The sequence below is a fragment of the Hippoglossus stenolepis genome, chromosome 16 (assembly GCF_022539355.2).
Source record: "Hippoglossus stenolepis isolate QCI-W04-F060 chromosome 16, HSTE1.2, whole genome shotgun sequence".
In the NCBI taxonomy this organism is placed as follows: domain Eukaryota; kingdom Metazoa; phylum Chordata; class Actinopteri; order Pleuronectiformes; family Pleuronectidae; genus Hippoglossus; species Hippoglossus stenolepis.
In genome coordinates, this window is record NC_061498.1 from 6,723,627 (window position 1) to 6,744,693 (window position 21,067).

General features: G+C 43.8%; 1 protein-coding gene across 1 annotated transcript in view; it reads left to right on the forward strand.

Annotated features, from left to right (window-relative positions):
* Positions 1-21,067, forward strand: part of LOC118123791 (voltage-dependent T-type calcium channel subunit alpha-1I) — a 72,366-nt gene that overhangs the window by 10,961 nt on the left and 40,338 nt on the right. The window contains 6 exon segments of the mRNA XM_035181392.2: positions 1,240-1,337; positions 6,812-6,971; positions 12,261-12,609; positions 13,230-13,322; positions 16,789-17,113; positions 17,413-17,813. Of these exon segments, the coding sequence (XP_035037283.2) occupies positions 1,240-1,337; positions 6,812-6,971; positions 12,261-12,609; positions 13,230-13,322; positions 16,789-17,113; positions 17,413-17,813 (1,426 nt within the window).

Genomic DNA, 21,067 nt, shown 5'->3' on the forward strand with positions numbered 1-21,067 from the left:
GGTGCTACTCTGCGTTGAAGGGCAAATGGAAAGAGCTTCCCCCCCGTGGGATCAATAAAGTTTCCACATTATTGTAATTGACATGGTTCATAAGTCTGTCTATGTGCGAGTCTGTGGAAGCTTGGCTTGTTCTGTCAGAGTTAGTGGCTTTGCTTTGGGCATTATTAGCTCGCGGTGGTGGTTATAAGCTTGTTGTGGTGGTCGCGGCGCTGCTGCTGCTGCTGTTGGTGTCATGCTGTCTCGTACTGTTTTAGCCCCGGGCACAGACCTCAACAACCTCCCTTTACACAATTAGTATTACACCATTTACCAAACTCTTCATGCAAACACTGGCATTAATACTGCTATTTACTACAAGTATACGTTTCCTACACATATACAGTATATAAAATGCACGTGAGCTTTCTCTGGGACGACTGTAGTATAAGTGCGGCACGTTCAGACACATGCTGCTTTCACACTCACAAATGGCAAAACGTGGGCATTCTCCTGTGAAAGTGGTTCGGGTTTAGGGGCACAAACAGCTTAGCCACGCTGTGGAAATGACTTGCTAACAGATGCCAGGCTCTGACTAAGCTACAACATCCTGCAGGCAACACTTAGAATAGAATGAATTCCTCTTTTCCATTCTATCTCTATCTCTTCCTCACCTCCCTTTCATGTTATTCTCCCCTTTTGATGCTTTGTCACTCTATCCCCCCCCACCACTTTGAACATTGTGCGGAACATTTCCCATAACCCCAAAAATGTAAAATTTACAGAGTAAAGGGTTTTTATTTCAAATTTACCTCAAGACATTTACTCCATTTTGGTCTCACCACAACCTATTTCCATGAGTGTGGCTCATAGAGAAAGTAGCTTTTAAACGCCACCATGACCAGTTACCAGTTTACTTTTGGCTGTTGCACACCACGATCTTCCCCGATCATTCAACTTCATCAACTTTCTTAAGACTCTGAGTGCATTCGAAAGGTGACCTGTCGCAATCAGGACCTGGTATTTGTTCATTTTAATTTTGGTACATAATCAAGACTATATTTGCTTTATTTGTTTGAGCCGTTCAGCTCCATTCACTCCAGTTTGTCGAGGACCACCTGTCAAATGCTCTCTAGGTGAATTTGAGCCAAATTTGGTACATTGGGAATAACTAGACTGAGACAGATCAGACCAGATTAGAAAATAGCAGCTGTTGTTGAATCATGAGTCTCATCCAGCTTCTCCCTCTGCCTGCTTCTCCAGGATGGTGGAATACTCGCTGGACCTGCAGAATATCAACCTGTCGGCCATTCGGACGGTGAGGGTTCTTCGGCCGCTCAAAGCCATCAACAGAGTACCAAGTAAGAACATTTAAAATTTTGTGCGTGTGTGCAATTCCCGTTTGTAAGTTTATGCTTTCATGACATGTCACGTTGTCATGTCTCTCTGAGCCTTCTCTTCGAGTGCATCTCTCAGTCCATATAAATCCATGCACACGTCTTACCTCTCTTTTCTTCGTGCCACCTGTTCCTCATGACGATCATTAAACGTATATATCTTATGCTTCATCACACAGCCCATTAAGGCCCTGAGTCACAGCTTCATCGGATTTAGAGACCATCCATTAATGCTGCGTCACTGATCGGTCCGTGACCATAACCCCGCTCTTTTCATCTAAAACTCACTTCTTGGCCAAACTTTTTAACTTCTATCGATTTCTTTGTCCTCCTGCCCCAACGGGCAGCTCTTAATCATCGTAAGCACCAATTATCCTGTCAAAGCTAGGCTCAGGCCGGCCTCATCTCTTAGTTCTAGCACTTTACGGGTTAGCCAAGTATTAGCAGCTAATGATAATTGTTGTTAATGAAGTTTCGGATAAGTACAATTCATTTTAGTCGATTTTCTACTTGCATGTCTTGTGGTTGTAAGAAGGGTAAAGCGGTTTTCCACTTCCTCTTAGATGTGCACTAAGTGACTGAGGACACACGTTGGTCTTCTTAGTAAAGTGAATGAACAGGAATGTCCTCATCGGTCCCTCGTCCCTGCAGAACATCTGGGATAAACATACCATATAAACTTGGAAACTTGAACCTGAATGTCTTCAACTCATCTGAGAGACACTGTCTCCTCAACTTTTAAATAATCCTGAAACGAGCCTGCAGCAGATGGAGCTGATCGCACCAAAGCCCTGATGCCTAATTCGGTTTGGACCTTGGGGACAGATACTGTAGGAAAAGAAACCTGGGCAGTAATTTTCAAGTTTTTTTTTTAATAAGAGAAGAGTCCCTCAGTGGAGAAGAAGACAAAAAAAAAAAGTGCCCTCGCAGGTGAAATTGTGAATAAATCTGTCGGGCAGAGCAGTTAATAAGGTTCATTTCAGAGCTAGATAATGGATCTTATAGAAACATTAAGATAGAGATAGAGAGGATTTTTACAGATGAGGAAGGTGAGGAAGAGAGATGAAGAGATAACGTGTAGGATTCAATCTGTAGCTTAGTTAACTGCAGGCTACATGTACACATTACCTGCTGAAATCTTCTCCTTTTTCTTACTTAGCATATACCTGCTGCACACTAGAGTATTATCGGCCCAGATTTCGGGTCAGATTCTGCTGGAATTCTGACGATTGCGGGGGCGTTTGAGTCTGATCTGAATAGATTATCTGACCAAATGATCCTAGTGTGAGGAGTTCACAGACATTATTTTATCGTTACTGACTTAATCTTAGCCTCTCCAATTTTAAATAATTTATTAAACAGACTTTTTAAGACATATACGTGCACACAAATCCAAATTAAAAGCTATTCCTCAATCTTGAGTGAGTGCATACAGATTTTTGTGTTGCATCATGGCTCATTCTCCTCATTTAATCCTTTTTTTGGCTTGTGACATTTACCCGAAAAAAGTATCTTGTCCTCAGCGCCTGAATCGAATTCAATTTCCCAAACATTTTAAAGGACGAGTTGTCTTTCAGGTGTTTCCATCACCAGGGAACAATCCACTCCAATATTCCAAACTGCCACAGCCGCGCTCAGAAAATATGGATGTTAACTGCATTAGTCTTCAAGTGGTGTGATTCGAAGATATTGTGCGCGGTAGAGTGTGTATCGTGTTTCAGGCACAAGTGCACAGATTGTAAAGCAATCTGCTTTTCAGGAGGTGATTATGTGTCAGAGCACAAATCTCCAGATGCATGCACGGGTTTGTTTTGCATATTTATAGTTGATACGGCAGATGCATGCATATTTGTATGTGTGTAGTAAAAATATGTGCACAGGTGCTTACTGTTCTTTCGTCTGAGCCGGTATGTGTTGTACAGTAGTTGTGTGTATGTGTGTGTGTGTGTGTGTCATTGTTTAAGTTGTTATCAGTCAGCTGGATGTTATGAGTGTGTGGCAGCCTGACGCCGTCCCCTCTCCCCGACCCCATTAGAGGTGAGGAAACATGGGGATAAAGCTATTTGTTCCTTGTTCTGTTGGGCCGCTGCTGTGCCCACAGATACACAGGCGGCATGAGCACACTCGGACGCCAGGGGCCCACCGGCTGCGGAGCGGCTTGCTTTTCATTTTAATGTTAACAGATTAGAGCTGGAAGTCGCGCTGCTCTTCTTGGAATTCAAGGTGTCGCCGATTTTTTCCCAAGTGCGGCATGCGGCTCACAGCAAAATAGACAGAGAAAAATATTTTTCAGCACAGTTTCAATGTTTATCTGTCCAATATGTCACAAACTAAAATGTGTGCAATACTTCCTGTAGACTACTGTTCTAAAGATAAAAGCACTCCAGAGTTTCTTTTTTTTCGTTAAATATTTTCAGGAGTGGAAGATGCTTCATACTATGTAGTACTGGTATATATTTTAGTACACAGGACTATTAAATAAGGAAATACTGCAGTTATATACCAGGTTGTAGTTATATTAAATGTTAGGTTCTCTCTCTCTCTGTCTCTGTCTCACACCAACCCTAATGTAAAAACATAACGCTGGCAGTAACAGCTTGGCTGCTGAACCGCAGCCGGTGTGACCCTGGGCGTGACCCCTCATAAACCTCAATCTGTAACCCTCCAACAAAATGGCAGATAATAGTCGTGTACCATGTGTGTCTGTGTGTTGACTGTTGTGTTAAACTTTGCAATGAAATTGGTGTGAAAGTGCCAGACAGAATAGAAATGGTGAGGACAAACAAAAGCTGTAGAAAGTTTGACGAGGAGAGGAGTCTCCAGGTCGTCGGTGAATAGCACAGGCAGGTAGCTGTAAATGTGTTTCCACTGTGGTGCAAGGGGAGGCATCCATCTTTATCTGGGAACAGCAGGAGCTGTCGGCAAACAGGTACAGTCATCAGGAGGGGAGAGAGAAGGAGGGAGGATGAGGACAGAGGACGAGAATTAAAGAGACAATGATTGTTTTTGCTTTATCGCGGTTTCTTTCTTTATTATTATTCTTATTTTGGCTCTCCCTATTTTCCGGCGCGCCCTCGGGCCCTGTCTCAATCCTCGTTCGCCCTGTCTCTCCCTCCATCCATTTCTCCCTCTCTTCATCCAATTAGGCCTAATGGAACAGTGGCCTAATGACAAGGACCCTGGGGAACAAACACATTTAGACTCGCCTCCAGCTGCCACCCGAGACACACACACACACACACGCACACACCAGCAGCGCTTTCCATTTAATACCAGTTGATGAGGCAAAATAGCCAGAGGAGGAAAAACTATGGAAAAAATGTATTTCTTCTGTGTTCTGGAGAAAATAAAATCCATAAATTCCCAGAATTTTGTTTATTTAGTTACTTTGTAATCTGATAAAGATCAGATCCAAACATAATTCCCTGACAATCTGCAATTCTCAGCCTGTTCCTCCATGAAGAGCTTTGCTAAATTCAGGACTGAACTACAAATCAATAGAAATATTGTGTTAAGTACACGTGTGAACACATCCTGACATACGATCACTCAAAACCTTCACTGCCACAATATCAACACTGACCACCGCTTATTGATTAAAACATTTTAAATGGGTAAAATCTTTCTTCATAGCACAAACAGACAAATTTAACGTAACGCTGACGACTTGTGATCGAATCTCTCCGGACCAATGTCGCTACCAGGTGTAAACAGAACTTGCTTTGTAAAGTCAAAGGGGGACGAGTACTTAGATGATTGCAGAATCCTCTTTAATTAATTTGACATTTGGCATTTGGGGTTTTGTGTTTGTGTAGTGAGTGAACAACAGGTGTTTGCACCGCTGCACAAATTGTCCACATGTGGGAGCATCATCTTCCTCACTCTCTCTCTCTTCCTCCTCCTCTCCTGTGTCTCTCGCTCAGCTTCCCACCTGTCATTCAGTACGCTGGCAGTGGAGATGTGTTTACGACATATTAACCTACTGGGGAGTTGTCATTCACGAATCCTGGTGTGTCACTGAAGAACACAAATAATGCACATCAGAAAAACAGGGACACACACACACACACACGCACACACACACACACACGCACACACACACACACACACACACACACACACACACACACACACACACACACACACACACACACCTCTCCGGTGTCCAGGTTGCCATGATCCCATCAGTGGGTCTCACCTCTCTCTCTCTCGTTAGTCCAATCAGCTGTCATCATGTTTCACTAATCACCATCTCAATATGTCATCTCAGCGGGACAGGCCCAGCCACGGGGGATGAGGTCATCATTATTCGACAGGGGACACGCTTGCGCTTCTGCAATTAGGTCTCATCTAATCCTGAATCAGACCTCATATAGTCCAATTACGCTTCTGTGTTCCTGGGGTGGACGGTTGTTAGTGTGTGTGCGTGTGTGTGTGTGTGTGTGTGTGTGTGTGTGTGTGTGTGTGCGTGCGTGCGTGCGTGCGTGCGTGGTTGTCTTGGTTATATTCTACCTTTAAAGCTCTTCATCTGTTTTGGGAAGGTTCTTGTACAACGTAGCTATTTTGGTCTCTGGCTGTTGTCTGTGATGTGCCTTATATACTGCCTCCGCTGGAGAGGCCGTTCACTTCCACTTCTGAACTTTTGTGCTTCTGTGTATGTTCAATACATCCTTGTGTCTTTTTTTTTTCCCACTTCCTTGTATTTCCTGAATTTTGCTTTCAAGTCGGTTTGCTGTCGAAAGCAGAATGTGAACTCTACTGGAGAGGATGTCAGATAGAAATGTCCCAATAATAAAAGGAATTCTTGACTTCTAGATGCTCCATTTCTATTGAATTACCACAAAAAGAAATACCTTTGAAAGGTTAAAACAGCATTTAGATGGCATTTTCTGCAAACTGCTGAGGAAACAGTTTCATAAATAAATCTGCGAAAGTCGCAAAATGTTTGAAACATAACTGTAAAATGTTCACTGACAGATCTGTGGTTAATGTTTTTTTTACAAGGTGGAAAACTCAGGGCTGCTGAAGCTAAAGGAAGTATTTACTTATATTTAACCAAAAACATGATGTTTCTTTAACTTTCACCATGAATTAAAGTATCTTAAACTTCTATCCTGCATTTTGTGAGTCTGCCCTCCACCCTGACTGTCTCTCTATGATTTCTGAGCAAAAGAACAAAATTAAAAACATGTCCTGGACTCAAGCAAAATTAATTGCAATGTACATAATCTGAGCATCAAATAGTCTCCCCCCGTAACTTTTTTCAAGTCTGATTTCTAAAAGGACAGTGATATTATGGTCCTCCAAGATCTGTACAGAAATGACCACGATCGGCCACAGCCGAAACCATCTATATGCAAACTGTAAATCCTTCTTTAATCAATGGTGTGAACCCGTGATAATCTGTTATTGATCGATTGACCTGCTCAAACACACAGGTATGCGGATCCTGGTGAACCTGCTGCTCGACACTCTGCCCATGCTGGGCAACGTGCTGTTGCTCTGCTTCTTCGTCTTCTTCATCTTCGGCATCATCGGCGTGCAGCTGTGGGCGGGGCTACTGAGGAACCGCTGCTACCCGGAGAAGAACTTCACTCTGTAAGTTAAACGCCTTGCATCAGCGTTTGCATTTTAAAGGTGTCTGTGTTGTGCCAGTGCCTTAGTGTCATATACTGTTAATAGAGATGGACGATGCCTGGTCCCCGTAAGTGAAGCCGCAGCATATCTATTGCCCCCTGGTGACTGGTTGCAGTATCGGTCATAAACCCCACCTCTACCATGTTAGTAGATGGGACATGGACGGAAATAAAAAGTCGAAGTAGGCTACACGTCAAACACATTTTTTTTAATGTAAAGATGGTTTTCTGTCATTGAATTAAATCCAATATGGGTTGTATCGGTTTATAAAATATGTAATTCCTGCAGTCCAATATGAATGTACAAGTATGTCATAATGAAAAATGTTCATACAAGATTTTTATATATATTGCATATGAGTATATTTGACTTCAGTATCCATTAGCAAACTCTGCCGTCCAACTTCTCTGCCGCTTCCTCTTTCCATCTCTCTCTCTCTCTCTCTCTCTCTCTCTCTCTCTCTCTCTCACAAGCTGCACAGCAACAGTAATTTTTTTTTTTTCAGGTTGCAACTAAGACCATGATTAGTTTCCAGCTGCATGCCTCCATATTCATGACCCTACATGACTGCATCACCCACTGTGTCTGTGTGTGTCTGTGTGTGTCTGTGTGTGTGTGTGAGTGACATTCACAAGTATTCAGAATTTGATTTCACGCCATTCTCTCAGTTTCCTTTTTTTTTTTTTTATGTTGGCATCAGCTCGCTAGAAAGACACATGCCCCTGACGTTGCTGTGTTATGTATAGAAACCATGCACATGCACCTCAGTGCCACTGTGCACGGTCTCTGGTTCTGCTGACACAGCGGTTACTAATGACAGATCTAATATCCAGATGAAAGTGGACACGTGTCGGGCAGCCAGCGCCATCCTGCCCGCTTTGAGAGCTGACATTTACCCTGACGACCTCAGCAGTAATCACTTCATGAGTTTACTTTACTGTATCCTGACCGGGATAAAGGTTGATTGTAATTAACAGGACAAATCAAGGACTCCATTTTGATTTGATTATAATCCGAGGAATCAGTTGACAACTATAGTATTAAGGTCACTCCTGTTAATACACTGTAATCTCATACACGTTTGCTGATGTGTGCAACATCATTGTAGTGGTGATCTTACATTGAGGGTTCATTATTGAAACAACGTATTGTGTTCGATTCATTTTAAACCATTGTGTTAACACATTATGCAAGTTATAGCCAGGGTGCTTGAGTTCTTAATTAGGAAGGTCCCAATGAGTTAGTGCTTGAGGACTATTATGCTAAGTAAAGGGCTAACATTAACTCACTGAGAGGTTATTATGGAGTGGAGTGTCGCTGTCAAGTGCAGCATTCGGTTTGACATTTTTCACCCTCCGTCTTTTGATCTCTACCTTTCTCTTTTCATGTCTTAATCCACTTGATTCTTGTCCTGCAAATCTCCAGTTGGTCCGTCTGTTTCCCTCCTCACTATTTTAACTACATACCTTTTCCATTTCAAGTCAAGTTTGAAAATATTACGTACAAAGTTTATGTTGAATCCTTGCTGTGGAGGATGATTAAATCTTTACGGATGGCCGCCAACTACAAGCCACTGACATGGGTAGAATTTCTCCTGGTGCCACTGTTTGAATGCGATAGCAGGTCCGTGTGTCTGTGTGGGAGCAAGAGGAAGAGAGAGGCAAAGCACGGTTCCATTCAGTCTCAAAATAAACTGCTGATCCCATGGTTTAGTTAGCAGCACTAACTAAAGGATGTTTACCTGCTCACACAATTTCTCTGTCTGCACACACAGCTCTTCATCTTGGGTGGGGGAACGGCTGAGAGGGGATGGGTTAGTTATTATGGGGGATGGTTATTTGGTCATTTTGGTTCAAAGGGAATGGCATCCCCAGATCTGTTTGTGCCTTACTTGTTTTATCATTTTCATGACCGGCTCCAGGCCATGACAAAAAGATGGGAGGTTGCGCCACACCATGCCCTTTCAAACCGTTCTTCCCTTTCCAACTTTCCCAGAGTCTCGCTCGACAACATCGGGGAACCGGTTCAGCCCTGATCCCTTCCCTGCGTCTCGCTCTCTGTCAGCAGGTGTTCTCTCAGTGTGATGCCAGGTTTTGCAGTGCTATGCTGTGCACTGCCAAGTCACCAGCAGGGGGGCAGCCGCCTTCATTCACATGCTCCACTACTATGACAAGGGCGGCTTTTTTCTGTCTAGTCTTAATCCCTTTCTTAATTTCCGCGCTCTTAGTAAAGTAGAAAATGTGAATGTCACTGACAACCTCTCTGAATTCTCTTTATGTCCATCTCTGTTGGACGGCCTTTCTGTCCTCCATTGGATTTCGTAACCTCTACTGTTCTGTAGGTCATCGCAAGCTCAGTGTGTCTCAGTGCTCACCTGCAAACTTTGTTCTGCCACTAAATCAATGCATGGTTCCCAAGCAACTCTCGACGGGAAGTGGTATAGCCTGATATGGCCCAGCTATCGATCCTGGAACTGGCGTGCATACACTTGTGTGTTGTGTGAGTGGTCTCAAGGTAAAGGAGAAATTCCACTAATACAGTATGTCAGCACTATCTATTACGGTATTGACTGGACTAGACAGGATAGGATCAGGAGAATTAGAGAGGAGAGGAAAGGGGGAAATGAGAGGAGATGAGAAGAATGAGGAGTAGGCTCAATATTAAAGACATAATAAAGAATAAGAAGAATGATAGGAGGGGCTAAAATAAAAGGAGAACAAAGGGGGGCGGGAGGAAGAGAGAATCATTGAGGATATAAACTATTAAAAAGAGGGAGTATATAGAGTTCAGGAGGTAAATGCACTGCAAGGCAATCTTGAACTCTATGCATATATATTCCTGAGGTGTATGTGCATTGCATACGATTTGCCTTCAGCCAGCTTTTCCCTGATAAGACTCTTCTGGTGCAGAAGAAAGAAGACGTGAGAGCAGACTGATGCACACAGAGAACGTGTTGTGAGACCACCGGAGAGCCAGAAAGAGAAGGGCTGAGGCAGAGTGATGGACAGAGACAGAGCAATGAGTAAATACTGTAGGTCGAGTGACCCTGAATGTGTGTGTTCAGTAATGGGCCTGGAGATGGAGAGGGTCTATTTTTGTCCACCCCAGGTCCAGACCTGACTCCACAGTCATGTCAGAGCTCTCTCTCACACACACACACACGTTCACACATTTACATGCACACACACGCACTCAGACGAACGCACTTATTCGGCCTCGCTGATCGATTTTTCTGCCATTGACCATAGGCGTCATGTTTTCAGGTTGTCTGTCCGTGCGTTGTCTTCTTGTGAACATACAGTGTAAGTGTTTGGGGGAATTTCTTCAAATTTTCTACAAAATCTCAGTTCGACTCGAAGACAAACTGAATCGATTTTGGTCAAAACAGGTTTTGGGATCTTGTGAATGCAACGTCTCAAGAACACCTTGAGGGAATTACTTCAAATTTACCCAAACGTTCCGGTTGACTGAAAGATGAACATACACTCTCACACAATCATATCTGTGTGTGTTTTATGTATATGATGTTGAGGTAGGGGTGGTATCCTATGATATCACTCGCTCAATCTCACGTACACTTTCCATGTGACTCAGTTTGCACGATTAAACAATTTGTTGTCTGGTGCCCAACACACTCATCTCCAATGATGTGCTTGTCACCTGGTTAGTTTAGTTTAGTAATGATCACTTTCATTTTCTTCTGCCATGTGTTCTTTGACAAAAAATTATCCAGCTGCCTCTGCACCGGGACATTCCACCAACACCCTGATATACGTGAAGAGAGAACAGCCTGATTTCTCACAGAACAACAACACAATGATGAGATAACGATACGCGTTGCCCCCGGTGGAAGATGTATGGACGTTTTTCGTTTCAGAGCCGCCCTCAGTGACCTGTCGGCGCTCATTAAAAACCTTAGAGTGATGTATGATTATCTCCACTTATCTCAGTCCCAGTCAAATTACTGTAGTTCCATGTGCTCGGCAGAGTAATCAGGGCAGCAGCGCCGAGCCGTCCCTGTTTCAAATGGCAGAACTCACTTATTACCTCTGCTTTGTCAAGTCCACACTAATTATTTACCTGCGGGGCCTTTTGTGTTTATCGCTGCCAAATGAAACAAACCTGACCCCGATTCGCCCGCTGCATGCACTGATCACGAAAAGGAAACTTTGCAGCGTTTTATGAGAATGGCTGCAAAAAGAAAGCAGTTTTTTTGAGTAGTTCTGAGACATTGAAGGTTAAAACACAAATAGAGCAAAATAAGTCCCTTAATGCAGCCATGGCTTCACCTGGGCTCCTTCCGGTTTTCATAATGGATCGGTTTTAAACCACCAGACCCATTTCAGGTGCAGACAAAATAAAATCATAAGTGGTGCTGCTACAAAACCTATTCTAATCCTCTGGTTCACTGAGTCAGATGAAAACAGTTTAAGAGATTTGTTTAGAAACTCACAAACAAACTTGAGAGTGTGAAGGTGACACCTTTCTTCTCAGATTAGTAAATCGATCATAACCAAAGGGCTCAATGTAACTAGATGTGAAGTCTTAGGTGAGGCATGGTTTCACCTCAGGAGACTCCTGACCTCCCCCCTGTTTACCACACTTGTCAGCACGCCTTTGGTTCGCTGCACTAGCTGTAGGCGCTGATCGCTGGTTCACTGCTAACTCAGGCTTTTCTTTCCCCACTGAAAAACATTCTGTATAGACTATTTACAGCTCTATATACTGGTCTGTTTATCAGTCTAGTAAGGATACGTGCCTCAATTACACTGGATTGGAGATAAAAAGGTTAAAATAGAAAAATCAACATCAGTGTGTGTCTGTAAGTCAGATTTAACCCACCAGACAGGCAACAGACATCCAGCTAGGATCTGTAGTGTAAAGCATAAGCTGGATAATAAAAGTATTTACTCGTGTGTGTATGTGAGACTGAGAAGGGAAGAGAGACAGTATATCCTCCCGGCACATGCAGAATCATTTGCATTTCCTCATTCACCTGCTTCCCTTCATTGATGCATTTATCCCACAGGCTTGATTGAGTACTTCTGGAGATTAACTTCGGTGACTGCGCTATAGAACATCTCTCATTTCATATTCCTCATTCCTGGCTCCCTCTTGACTCTCTGTCTTTCACTGAAATCCTCATGAAACTCCCCAAACGAAGTATTGAAAGATAATAGGAATCCCTTTTCTACTGTATTTTGTATTAATGTCATATTTACTTGGTTTCTTACCTTGTCCGTACCCCAGGTCGTCAGGTATGACTCTTCCAACTCCGTACTATCAGCCGGAGGAGGACGATGAACGCCCCTTCATCTGCTCCTTGCCGTCTGACAATGGCATCATGTCGTGTACCGATGTGCCGGCGAGGCGCGAAGGAGGCCGCACCTGCTGCCTGGACAAGGAGGATGCGCTCCACAGACAAGCTCTGGGCCTGAGTCTGGAGCCGCTGACCAACGGCAGTGGTGCAGGTGAAGCGATGGGTCTGTGTATCAACTGGAACCAGTATTACACTCGCTGCCACACAGGGAACAGTAACCCTCACAAAAGTGCCATCAACTTTGACAACATCGTCTACGCCTGGATTGTCATTTTTCAGGTGAGAATCCTTTTCAGTGTGAAGTGAGGATTTCTGATCCTTTAACACTTATGAGTCCTTTTGATTTTTATCTTTGTAAAATATTTAACTTGCCAATATCTGAATTTTTGTTTTTCATTGCCAGGGGGTTAATTTATCATTTTTGAAATAGTATCAACATATTGGACCCAAAACTACACATCACGTGATTTGTTCACAGTGGAAAATTTGAAATAAAACATGAAGGATAATTTGAGATTAATTTTTTAAGTGTAAGTGTAAGTGGAGTGACTGCAGATGCCAGAGGGTTAATATGACAAATCTCAATAAATCATTTTTAGGAGCATTATAAATCATATTTATTTAAATATGATGTTTAAACAATGATTTTTAAACAATTCAAATCCAGTTAATTTATTTTACTTATGAGCACACTCAAGCACTAAATCAGTATTTTTGACTCTATATTGTAATATTGTATTCACAACAGTATATTGGATTTAAATGTTTGATATAAACTATGCAGCACTAGTAAATATTGGATCGAGCAAAGCTTTTTTTTTACCAGTTATGTCCTGTTGAGAAAGCCCAATATGTCTTGATTACCTTGTGTTAACGCTCGGGCAAATGGTTCCTCCCAGGTGATCACTCTGGAGGGCTGGGTGGAGATCATGTACTACGTGATGGATGCTCACTCCTTCTACAACTTCATCTACTTCATCTTACTCATCATTGTAAGTACCGCATATTACTACGTTTATTGAATCATCAGTAGTCTACATTACCAGCTGACACATCCATTGTGCGATGTGGTGACTAAACAGTGAATAAATGAAGAGTGAATTAAAAGTCTAGTTATACACTCTGGAGAAAAGCCCTGATAACATTTCCAATATGTGTGGACATCAGCGGTCTCTTGCCATCAATAAATTGAATGAGGATATTTCCTGAGTGGCGGATTCGAGTGTTAATAGACTTGTGAAAATCAATAGTAGCATAAAGGACTGTCCACAATCGATGTCTGCAGGAGAGAGGGAAGTTGGCTCTTAAGTGAACGTGTCTTCGGTGGGTGACGAAGGAAAAGGGGGAGATGAGGAGCTAGGAAGTGTGCGCTTTGTCCAAAGGAAGAAAAACGAGTGTGCAAAACCTAGATCAGCCTTTTGTCTGCAGTAGCAGGTGGTGGCACAATGAAAGGTGTTTAATTCCGCATTCACGCGCCGTTGGCTGTCGGTCAAACGACATTCAGTCACTCTGTGCGGCAGCGGACGAACAACAGAAGTCCCAGATGTTGCACTTTGCCACCACTGGCAGAGCACAATAGAGAAACAGACATGAAGCCTTTTTGTAAAGCTGGGAAATGAGATCAAGGAAACAACAAAGACGCCGGACGGAGGCGAGAGAGGATCACTGCAAAATGATGTCAAAGAAAGACAAATGTGAGAAAATGAATAAATTCAAGAGGAGTAAAAAGATGAGAGAGAGAAAAGAAACAAAAAGAAAAAACAAACACACAACTAATTCGCAAGCACACTACACAATATCTGTACTACTGTATAATGAGATGGACCTGCCCGACGAGACATTTTTGTCACCCACCTCATCCTCACAAGCTTGGCCTTATTTTGGCGAGGTGAGGTGATAATTGGAATTGTGACGGCAGCTGTAAATTACATCCCTGTTTTGGCAGATTTGACCTGAGGTTGGCGTTGGCAGCGTAAGCACCTTTTTTTGGAAGATAGCTCCAGTGGCTGACATGGTGTCACACTGCAGCGTAATCACTTTTTGCCTGATTTATGCCGCTCCACTGACCACAGGCTCCAAAATGTAGAGAGCTCATTTTCCTGGTCGCCATAATTGTTCTGCCCATTTGGCGGTTTCCCTGCGAGGCGTCAGTCTGTTTGTCGGAGGGTCCGGAGGGAAGCTTTGCAAGTGTTGCTGACAGTGTGAGAAGTTTTCAGTCAGGATCTTCCATCAGCCACTAAAGGTGCTGCTCACACATTCAGTCACCTTAACTGTCAATCTTTCCTTCAGTGGTCCTTTGTCTTTCATTCTTCTGTGTGCGTGTGCATGAGAGGTTTTGTGAAGTTGCAGTGCTGTTAAGTGTGTGTTCCTGCATGTGTGTTTGTGGAAATAAAACTAAGAGACAAGGAGACGTTTGACCTCCAAAGTGTCAAACTGGGCCTCATCTCTGTCTGCGTTGTATTGGTGTCACATTACGAGCAAAGAGATTTGTCTTGGAGTCAAAGGAGTCTAAGTTATTAGGAGATAGTGTTTGTGTGAGTGCATGTCTGTTTCCGAGAGAAAGATATGATATTTATACACATAAATATATATGACAGCTGCTGCACGGAGGCACGGGGACACATGTAATCAGTGGTAAGCCGAGCCTGCCATTTAAATCTGTGTGTGCGGTTTGTGTGCGAGTGTGTCGATCACACATGTTTTTTTGTCTGTGTGTGTTTGTTTGTACGCATGAATAATGCAGTGATCATCTGAGTGCGTGATATTGGGTTGCCCTTCCTGATTATGCACAAAGCTGTCCACTGATCATAAGCACAGAATACACACACACACACACCCACACACACACACACATACAGATGCAGACCTGGAGGGAAATCAAAGCCCCACACACCTGCGGACCTGCTTTGACCTACAGGCCACAGATGGGCATCTCTCCTCCCTCTCCCCTTCCCACACACACACACACACACACACACACACACACACACACACACACACACACACACACACACACACACACCCTCTCTCATATACTGTATTAGAGTGTGTTTTGGGCTTTGATTTTCTTTCTTAACATTTTCCCCTATTACAGACACGTGCGGTGCAAAAATAATATCCCAGCCAAAATGATTGCACCCGGCCCGAAACCAAAATAAAATAAAAACATTTGTCCGAACTCAGGCCTCTTATCCTCACTCTAATCCGTATATATCTGGACTCTCCTCTTTTCTGTTCCTCTCAGCTTCTCTTCTCCCTTCTTGACCTGCATCTTTGATCACTGTGGATGAAAGTCAATGTGTGAAAGGTCATTAAGTTTGAATTTTTATGTCCGTGGATGTTTTATTGAGTGACGCTGCTCCCAGTGTTTTGGCCTTGTATGTATTTATGAGATGTCTGTGTGTGCTCTCAACATGTGCCGGTCTCAGAGCTTTTGTCCCGAGAGAAAGAGGGGAACACATGTTCAGATTTGTAATGAACTGAATTGACACTCGGCCACGAGCTGCTCCTTCCATGCAGCGGTCTGCTTTCTGAGTTGTTCAGCATTAGCCATTATTGATCGAATCATTGTTCCGTAACCAGCTCCGAGTACAGTCCAATAAAAGCCATTTCAGCAGTCCTGTAGTGATTCCCATTACCGCCTCTAAAAGGGTCAGCCAACACGTTCTATTCACAATGCGCCTCATCTCCTCCTCCTCCTTCCTCAACCCTCAGATTGACTCACGATAGGAAAAATAAGAAAAGCTCTTGTGAAAGATTTAAAAAGAAAATCCCTTTGATGAGTTAAAGTTCATGGGCGTAAGAAAAGCAAAGCAGGATATTGAGTTGGAGGAGGGGTGGAAGCGGAAGTCAAGTCAGAGTCAGGTCATAAAAAAGAAGACAAGCTAGTTGCTGATCTGTGCTTTGGGTTTTTGTTGGCTCTGTCTGTCTCGTCCAATCAGCCTTGGTTTTGTTGTGAAGCCAACCCTCAGAGACCTTTAGCATGAGTCCTAACATTTCTACCGGAGGGGGATTGGCACATGTCATCACAATCTGCGTCCAAGTGTGAGCTTAATGAAAAACCAGCCTGGCAACATTACAATTCTTCACATTGTTTCATGTTTCTTGGATGAATAAACAGAAGCTGCACTCCTCCTTATTGTTTTATTTATAGTTCCTTCTCGGTTTAGTCTTGTAAATCTGAATTTCTGCAGTTTCCAGAGCAGTACTATCTTTGGCCTAAATATGGTCCTGTTCAGACCTGGTATCACATCCGTCCTGAGTGGTGCAATCACAGATCATTGTGATCAGATCACTCAGGCCAGATGTTAAACCAGGTCTGAATGGGGTCTATATGCCAGATAAGCTCATAGTCCCTGTAGTAGATTTCTATGTGTTTCACCGCCTGTATCTCCCTCCATGTACATCTTTACTCACCCATTAAGTTTCATAACTGCCTGCTGCTCCACATCTTTCCAGATTGGTTCGTTCTTCATGATCAACCTGTGCCTGGTGGTCATCGCCACCCAGTTCTCTGAGACCAAACAGCGGGAGCACCAGCTGATGCAGGAGCAAAGGGCTCAGTGCCTGTCCTCCTCCACGTTGGCCAGCATGGCTGAGCCGGGAGATTGCTACGAGGAGATCTTCCAGCTGGTCTGCCACGTCCTCCGCAAGGCTAAGAGGAGATCCACAGCTCTCTACTACACGCTGAGGGGCAAGCCCCCGCCAGCTGGTGGAGGCAGGGGTAACAGGCGCGCCGGAGGGAAGATGAACGGAGAGCGGCATCACTCCAGACACCCAAAATGTGAGTGGGAGGGCCTCAGAAAGTGTCATCTGAATATGTCTTATTTATGTAACATTTGACCCTTGTGTTTTTCACACAACATGTGGAAAAACAGCTGAATATGGTTTAGTTGCTTGAAAGAGCATGATGATGGGGTTATGTATAATTTCTATATGCATACTTGGTTTATCTTTTCACTGAAATAATAAATGTGTGCAGCTTTTCCAACAATTCAAACGCCTTGTATATTCTGCATTCATATTCAAACCTTTAAAGTGCACCCAGCCTCACTCTGTTTACTCCTGCCTCTGCATCTCTAGCATCCCACTGTCCACACCAGAGCAAGCAAGACCACGGCTCTCAGACAGAAGCCAACTCCATCAGTCTGTCTGTCCCTCAAAATCCAGAGGACTGCCCCATATGTGCGCTGTCGCTGAAAGACGGGGCAAGGGCAGCGGGAGACTCTGACAACCGCGAGGAGGACGAGGAGGATGCTGTGAAAGAAACGGACAAGGAAGAGAACCACTTAGAGGAGAGGGGAGAAGGGGAGAAGAAGAAGAAGAAGAAGAAGAGGAGGACGTGCTTCGGACTCTGTAGGGACCTTTGGAAGGGTATGAGGAGGAAACTTTGGGGCATTGTGGAGAGCAAGTACTTCAGCCGGGGCATCATGATCGCCATTCTCATCAACACCATCAGTATGGGCATCGAGCATCATAACCAGGTACGATTCTACGATCAGTCCTGTCACACCAACTATTTTTTTTTACAGTGATAATTTCTATTAACAAATATATTTGACCTGCTTCCATTTCCTGTTGCTGCTGTGGGCTGCAAATTCAATAGTGCTTCCATGTGTTTCACATTAAAAGCATACGAGTGATTCAGAAGCCGTTATCCTCTTGCTTTTATTGTGAAATTTAAGTATGGAGAGAATTGCGTTTGACATCAGACTAATAATCTAGAAAAGCAGAATATCATTTAATATTATATATTATATATCATATTATATATCAATATTGAAAGAGAAGCACAACATTGCTGTGGAAAAAAGAGGCAATCAGGCTTGTGAGTATAGCAGGATGATGTTTAATTGGTGGAAACTCAACTTTCATTTTTTTAACCTTAAACCTTAAAGGTCTCAATAAAGACGTTTAATAATATCCCCCATCTAGGAGGTTATGTTATCATCTGTGTTTGTTTGTTAGTAAGCAAGACTGAGAAAAAACCCAATTTCCATCAAATTGTGTGTAGGGGTTAGATTTTGGCGTGGATCTGGATCAGGCTGCAGATCCAGGACTTGACATTGTGAGATCGGGCGTGTTTCAAAACTCTGGTGAATTTAAATGTGGTTTCAGAAAGGGACCGTTGGGCCTCGGTGCATGCGCTCTACTGAGTGCCATTCTATCATCCTGCTATCATTGCAGCAATATGAGTGATCTACACTGACATACTATAGTGTCAATAGTGTAATCACTTCTGTCTCCTCTCTCACGCCCACAAATCACCATGGCCTCATCACATAAGCCACTATCGCCGCTGATGAGCCATCGCTGCTGCAACTATCATAATAGCAGATGACATTCAGAGGGATGTGTGTGGGAGTGGAGCATCACTCTGCCATGCAGCTCCCTGACAGAGGTGTAAACATTTAGCCTTGCGGCAGACAAAACCGAGCTGGCTTTTAACATCGGCCCCGGCTCCTCGGAGGCAGACGAGGCAGGTGTCTGCAAGCGAGAGTGAGAGACGTCTGCCAAGAACACGCACAGGCTCTCTCAACACACACACACACACACACACACACACACACACACACACACACACACACACACACACACACACACACACACACACACGCAAACATGCAAACACAAGTACATCCAAGTGTGCACACATTACAATACACATTTATTTTTTTATCCTGTGTGTATGCACATAAATAAATATGTTTTAAACAGGAACACATTCAGGCGCACACACTCACAAGCTGTTACATAAAACAGCTTTTTCATTTGCCTTCATTTCTCTCCTCACTTTTTTTTTTTCCCTCTATCTCCTCTGCTCTCTCCCTCGCTGGTTCCACCCCTCTCCCCTTATTTCCCCCATAAATCCCTCTGTGCACCCGTCCTTTCCACATTCCCCCACTCCTTCCTTTGTGCCGTACCGTCTTCCTTCCTTCCTCCCATCCATCCTTCCTGCCTTACTTCAAGTGTTTCATCTACTCTGACTCTGTTTTACCTCTCTCTCTCTCTCTCTCTCTCTCTCTCTCTCTCTCTCTCTCTCTCTCTCTCTGTCTCTCATATCCACCCACACACTCTTTGACAGAGTAGTTGCTTTCTCTCATCTCGGAAGACTCTAAAAATAAACGAGGGGTTGTGTTGGGGGGGAGATGGTGGTGGCAAGGAAGAGGAGGCGACGAGTGAGATGGGGAAGAGCGAGGCAGATGCCGGTTACACAGCAGTTTTCAGCTCAATTCCCCGTGTGATTCTGTGTGTGAGCGAGTGTGTACGTTTGAAAGTAGGCATGTATTCAGAAACACACATACATTTGCATGCACACACAAACACACACACACACACACACACACACACACACACACACACACACACACACACACACACACACACACACACACACACACACAGATGCTTTGTCTGTCTTTCTTTGGAGCCCTCCTCCCTCCACAATTTCCCCAGGCTGGCACAGAAACAGAGGGAACAGTATGTGTTTCGGTTCTGCAGCAGATTTTATTCTAAAACAGGAAATCTGAAGCTGATGTGCTTCTCCCTGACAAAAAAATGAGGAACCACAGAGCACCACAACCTGCCCGAGGGAAACAAACTTATTGTTTTGTGTTGGTATGACGTTGCAGTTATTTACTGTTGTCTTTGATGATGAAAGGTCATAATCACGTTGGATGCAACACACTAACATTGAAGACAAACTATTTGAGATTACTTTAACTGTGTCCATGTCTGTTTGTGGAAAAGAAATTGGCACATTAGAATCCAGGGCTGGCAAAGTTGAAGCTCATCCATTCATATTTCATATGTGAGCAACGTGCACTCGCTGCGGGCACTGAGAATACGAGGGAGGACATTTGTTTGGCCGGATAAAGTATGAAATACTATTCAGGTGATGGATAGTGACGGAGCAGGTTTTGAAGCAGCATGGGAGAAAGCAGGCGCGAGGACATGAGGAGAAACACGGCGAGGGAATAAAAGGTAATGGGGCAAGAAGAAGGGAAGCAGCGAGGAGGGAGAGAGCGAGGGGAGGGTGGAATGATGGTATTTTGTCTGAGTTAAAGTGTGATGTCAGGGGATGTGATGGTTCTGTCAATAGCAATAAATCTCATATCCTGTGATTGTCCTGTCGACTGGTGAGAGAGCTCTGGACATAGGTCAAGGTTAGAGCCAACAGCGGAGGGAGGAAACTTGTTTGTGTCTGTGCACGTTCATCCCTTCGCTCTGCATTCCCCACCACAGTTAGCACCTTTTTAAATATCAGTTCGATGACATATAGATTTTTATGCTGTGCACGAAAGCCTGGAGCGGATTTCTTGAAATTTGGCAGAAACACTCACTTGGACTCAAAGGAGATTTGCTTTGGTCGACAAAGACCAAAGTTCAAGGTTACTGGTGGTGGAGGAGGCAAACAGCAATGAGGTGTTAATTCTAGATGTCGTGTCATTACCTAAACCAACCTGTCGTCTGCCGATCTGTCCAGCTCCCAGTTCCTGAGTCTCAGACTGAAATCTTCCAGTTAAAACCTAGCTCAAGAGATTTATGCTGGTTTTGTCAGATTATTTCCATTTCCGTCCCTTTTACATTCTTCCTCATTCTCACCTCCGATCAAGTATTATTCTCTCCTCTCCTCTCCTCTCCTCCTCTCCCATCATGTCATCATCTCCTCCCAAATAATCCCTCCGCCTACTCCACTTTTCCTTCTCCGTCGGCCGGGATCTTCCCATCCCGTTCA